Source organism: Nanorana parkeri, unplaced genomic scaffold, assembly GCF_000935625.1.
Source record: "Nanorana parkeri isolate BGI_ZX_2015 unplaced genomic scaffold, ASM93562v1 scaffold576, whole genome shotgun sequence".
NCBI lineage: Eukaryota > Metazoa > Chordata > Amphibia > Anura > Dicroglossidae > Nanorana > Nanorana parkeri.
In genome coordinates this window covers 779,364-784,639 of record NW_017306844.1, presented here as the reverse complement: position 1 = coordinate 784,639, position 5,276 = coordinate 779,364, and the positions used below count along the sequence as shown (strand labels likewise).

The 5,276-nt window shown below is 45.9% G+C and overlaps 1 protein-coding gene across 1 annotated transcript; it reads left to right on the top strand.

Annotated features, from left to right (window-relative positions):
* The first annotated feature begins 1,734 nt into the window (after positions 1 to 1,734).
* On the top strand, positions 1,735 to 2,858 carry CDKN2D (cyclin dependent kinase inhibitor 2D). Its single transcript, XM_018562394.1, has 2 exons — positions 1,735 to 1,885; positions 2,404 to 2,858. Exons 1-2 carry the CDS (start codon positions 1,745 to 1,747, stop codon positions 2,746 to 2,748), a joined length of 486 nt encoding a protein of 161 aa, XP_018417896.1. The 5' UTR covers positions 1,735 to 1,744; the 3' UTR covers positions 2,749 to 2,858.
* The last annotated feature ends 2,418 nt before the right edge of the window (positions 2,859 to 5,276 follow it).

The following is a 5,276-nucleotide window of genomic DNA, read 5'->3' as shown; positions in this document are numbered from 1 at the left end:
GCAGGGGGGGGGGGCACTATGAATGGGAGAAGCTTTCAAAACACAGGAGCGTTTCCATGAGAATCTGAAGAGGAAAGGAGTTGTAAAGTCCCCGCGTATTCCCCTCCTGTTATCACATCAGCATTGTAATAGGAATACATACTGGGGATGTTTCTGATAATACAATAAAAGCTTACTTTAAAAAAGCCGCCTTCCATCTGCCCTTCAGTTCCACCAACTTCCTGGATTCCTAGTGTGCTTTGTGTCTCTTTCCCTGCTGCTTGATGTGATGCAATCTCCATTTCTCAAGACTACATATCCCATCATGCATTGCTTCCATCAAGCAATGATATTGTTACATTGTTTAGACATTGTGCTGTGGTTTAGAAGGCAGGCTCTGTCAGAGCGGTGACACCAGGAAGTACATATTTCACAAGGCTGAGTGAGATGGTGTCACTGCATCGAGGAAGTTCATCGTTTGGGTATCTTCAGTAACTAAGTTTACAATCTTCTAGATGGATCTGGTTATTAACAGCGGGATAGAACTTTAGAACTTACGGAAATTCAACATATACAAATTTATTTGTAGTTTTTTCTTACCAGCAATCTTAACTCAAGGAAGATATGAGATAATTGAATGCAGCTCTGTAATAGGTAATACATCTTAGAAGTGTTTTCTTACCATCAAGCCGTGTAAGGACCTGAATGTGACCTGGTATCTGCCAGTAACTGTACAGCAGAACCCAGAGAGGGGGAGGGAAAAGCAGCAAAATGAACCAATCAAGTGATTTGCAGTGCAAGGAGCATGTTGATAGTAGGAGAGAACAGAGTAACGGAGATGAGCTCAGTGGTGTGCTCCCCTATATAGATTCCATCTGTGTATTTAGTGTTTTGTCTAGAGTTCAACTTTAAAGGAGAACTATGAGTTGAGTGAAAATCACTCACCTCATAGTTCCAGCCGACGTGTGACAATGAGACTGTCATAGGTCAGCTCAGTAGGTCGGGAAGTGAGCGAACACATACCGGCGTTTACTCACTTCTCGATCATCTCCCTGCAGAGAGCGGTGACTGTTAGTCACGGCTCCCTGCAGGGATTCCCCTCCCTTCACGCTCTGATCATCTAGCGCTGACTGGTGGAACGGACGGGGGAGGGGGCCGGCACAGCTGGCTCTTCCTCTAGGTAGGCAGAGCCCGCTGTCACTCACGCAGCTGGGCGGATCTCGAGAGTAATGTCGGGATACGTCCCGACTGCGGCGGTCTCAGTATACCGCAAGCTGTAGCTCGCGATATACTGAGCTTTGGGTCATGAGAGGACGCCAGTATATGTCGTCCTGAGACCCTTAAGAGACCTATGGGGAAAAACACTGACCCCATACTTCTCCTTTAAGCACGGGGTAGGAGATGAGGATACTGGAGTGACGGCTGACTATAATGGGGCTTTGCAGTGATCTATAAATCAGTCATTTCTAGACAGTAATAGCATTGGGCCATGTTAGGTCAGTTTAACGGCACCAAACCCCTCATGAGGTGAATTGAAACCTTTGAGCGCTCGTGTAACATTTTATGATTGGTGCTTCGGTCACATTTTCCCGGAAGGAGAATTTCTTTTCTGAGAAGTTACACATTTTAAAGTGTTCAGTCTGATGATCTGAGTGATATCTGCTTCTGGTCCGTGTGTGTGCGTGCCTCCCTCTCTGTACAAGCAGCATGCATTCACCATGTACTGTGTGTCTGTTCTCAGGGCGCTCATCTGTGAACCCCCCCAATGTTGCTTCAAGAGACGAGCGCTGGAGACCTCCTGACACGGGCAGCAGCTCAGGGGGACATCGAGGAGGTGAGGAGAATGCTGCACCAAGAGAAGATCCATCCGGACTGCCTGAACCACTTCGGGAGGACCGCATTGCAGGTGAGGCGGAAACTGTAATTATTATTTTACTATTCATTAAAAAATGTACCTATTTGTAACACCTGTAAACCGGTGTTCTATCGAAGGCTCCAACTCATCGAGATCTCCAACTACCTCATTTCCGGTGCTCAGAAAGACTGGAGCTCTGTACAGTTGCGGCGCGCATGGCGTTTTCCGAATACTCGTCGAGTTTGCCAGCTGCTGAATATTGTGAAAATGCAGCTGTACAGAGCTCAGTCAGTCTTTGTGTTTTGCAGTCTAACGCCGTCTGGTCGAAACCGCCAACTTGCAAGTACCCGGCAGTGAGGTAGTTGGAGAATTCGACGAGTTAGAGCTTTCGATAGAACACCGGCTGTCAATGGTCCTTTTCAGTGCGTGGTAAAGTCTGCCCCGCTGTCTGTAAACTTGGCCTAGTGTAAAGGCGATGCAGTTACACTTTTAAAATTGGCGATGCTGCAGTTGGTCTGTTTTTTTCCCTCTCATCTTGAATACATTTCTTTCTGTCCATCTGTCTGCAGGTGATGATGTTCGGCAGTACGTCAGTAGCATCAGAACTGCTGAAACAAGGAGCCACGGCGAACATTCAAGACCCGTATGGCATCACACCGGCACACGATGCGGCCCGCACGGGTTTCCTAGACACGTTGCAGATCCTGGTTGAGTACGGCGCAGATCTGAACGTGTCTGACGTCTCAGGGTCACTCCCCATCCACCTGGCTCTTCGTGAAGGTCACATCCCTGTCATTGTCTACCTCGCCTCACGATCCAACCTGCAGCATTGTGACCAAGAGGGGAAAACGCCCCTACAGCTCGCCTCCATGCTTGACCCCAGCCTGGCAGCCATTTTGGAGCAGTATACGTAGAAGACCCCCCCCCCATTCGAGGGCATCGAAACAGGCCACGTGAACAACAGATGGTGGGATCCATATTGTTAACGCTGTGTGTTTAGTATTGTGCATGGGCTCCGCCGTATTATATAGCACAACTTAAAGTATACAGATCAATCAACGGGACAGGTTTTTAAAGTGCACCTGTCTCCACTCAAAGCCATTGCGTGTCCTAACATCCGAAATGCAGACTCCATTTTGTTTTAATGGAGCCAATGACACCCCGCGTAAGTCAGCCGTAGCACGGATTCCCTGAGACTGGCTGAACCAGTGTATTAATATTGGCTTCTACTTTCACAAAATGGCCACCTCTGTTGTTTAGCTACACATGCACTTTATCTTTCTGATCTGTTCATGTTGAAGTTTATCAATGCACAGGAATATTCGGTAGGACGGTGCGAGGAGCGGGTTGCGGCGGATATCATCTTTGCACCGTCTTATTGGATGAGCCTATGAATATCTGTTGTCGTATTTACAGGCAACAGCAGCTTTCCAGAGACTTCTCGGGTGTATATATATCAATATGTATGTATATATTTTAAGTGTGTACTTATGGCCGGTTATGTGCAGTTTTTTTTAACTCATTTTTATTTTATTTTTTATACTCAGGTTGTTTTAATTTTGTTGCATCATAACATTTCGTTATGTTTATTTAACTAATAGGTCTTGCTCTATGCAAAAAGCATTAAAAGTAAGGATTGCCGTGAGCGGAAAGTACTACGCCGCCGAGTAATAAGGTATTACGAGGTTTAAAAACCCGACTCTTCTGGGGAAAAAGAGCAAATTCTAAGGCAGGGAAGCGAAAGATCGTATTTATTATTTGTTTTTTTGATTGTTGGCTTTTGCAGGCTCTTGAAATATCTTTTGTGCCCATAGTGGAAATCCTCACTGCTTGCTGGTCCCTATAAGGCCAATGTGGACGTATTGAATACAGCGTCCACAGGCTTGGCGTACACTTTGAACACTTTTTTTTGTGTGTGACGGAATGTATACATCAGAATTCCAACAGGGTTATTCACAAAAGGGTGAAGAGTTTGGAGAAGGCAGGAGAAGTGACCAATCTAAGACAACATCGCTGAACTGGAAAGTGATCTGAATTGGAGAATGTTTCCAAATCGGCTATTTTTGCCTAGATTGTTCACTTCTCCTGCCTTCTCCAAACTCTTCACCCTATAGGGAATAGCCCTGCACATGTTCACCAAGAAAGAATTCCTGTTTTCGTTTAGGCCTTGTTCACACCAGGGCTTAGCGGGGGACGGGTGCTGTGGGAATGTGTATTGCCACATATTTGCTTCCCTGTTTACCCCCATTGGGTCCCTGGATATGTGCCAATCGCAGAACAGAAGAACATGCCGCAAATTTGGCGGCATGCATTCCGCTTGTTTCCCCCCACCCCCCTCCCCGCATGTTTGGGGGGCCATTGCCTAGTAAATAGCAATGCAAACGCGTTCCGCTTTGTGCACATATCGTGAACATGCTTTGAAGCGTGCACTTTTGTGCACGTTTGACGCACATTCCTTATACGTCCTGGAGTGAACGGAGCCTAAAACAGTGTGGGCTATTTTTTGCCCATTAGGAGTTTGCCTACCCCTGCTTCAACCAGTCTTGTTTCAGCATGTTTGTTTTCAGATAAGTGCTCATGCTTCGTACAGCCCTGGTTCTCTTATGGAAATTAGAGACACTGTTGCCTTGTTGATTCAGGACAAAGTGGCAGTGTCTTTCTAAAGGGCCTACCACTGCCTGACATGACCAGGGGAGTGACGTCTCTTAGAAGCCGACACTTGGGTTTTTATTGTCATCTACAACAAAGGCAGGCGCAGTCGGCTAGGGCTTGCGAGGTGATTACCGAGGTTCACCCTTTGCAACAACTCTGTCACACCTGAATGGGTAAGGGGACAGTATCTCTCTTTAAGAATCTAAATTGCCAAAACAGAGCCCCCCCCCCCCCCTGATAAAGGTTTTACTTTATTCTTATGGCAACAAAATAAGTGACTCATTCTATTGTGAGAATTTGGGCTTTTCCCTTGCCTTGCGGTATAATATTTGTCTGAAAGCAGTTACAGATTATTTTTAAATTCCTTCTTGAATTTTACATGCAAACAAATGTATACAGAACAGAGAAAAGAATAAGACGTCGCAAACTAACAAACCCCCTTTCACCCCACCCGAAACGTATATTAAACCTGAATCATCGAATGCCATAAATGTCATTTATTATTGTCCTCAAAGGATTACAATTTGGTGGTAGGCGGACAAGCAGACGAGGAATGTTTCCTCTGTATTGCTCCCACCAGCTTGCATTGTAGGCTTTGCTCACGCAGATACATTTCATAGATCCCGATTTCCCAAAAAGCGGCGGGGGAGGGCGCTTGTATTCCAAGACTGCCAGCACAGTGTTTGGAGGACAATTGCCCTTTAGGGAGCGATGTGGCAAAAATTCACAGTCTTAACTGTTTGTGTGCCAGAGAACACTGACGTGTTAAAAAAAAAAAATGTAAATAAGT

Bases quoted from the DNA above. Each gene is read 5' to 3' on its own strand.
- CDKN2D (XM_018562394.1), top strand. From the start codon at position 1,745: ATGTTGCTTCAAGAGACGAGCGCTGGAGACCTCCTGACACGGGCAGCA. The intron at 1,886-2,403 runs GTGAGGCGGAAA...ATCTGTCTGCAG, and splicing joins TCGGGAGGACCGCATTGCAG to GTGATGATGTTCGGCAGTAC.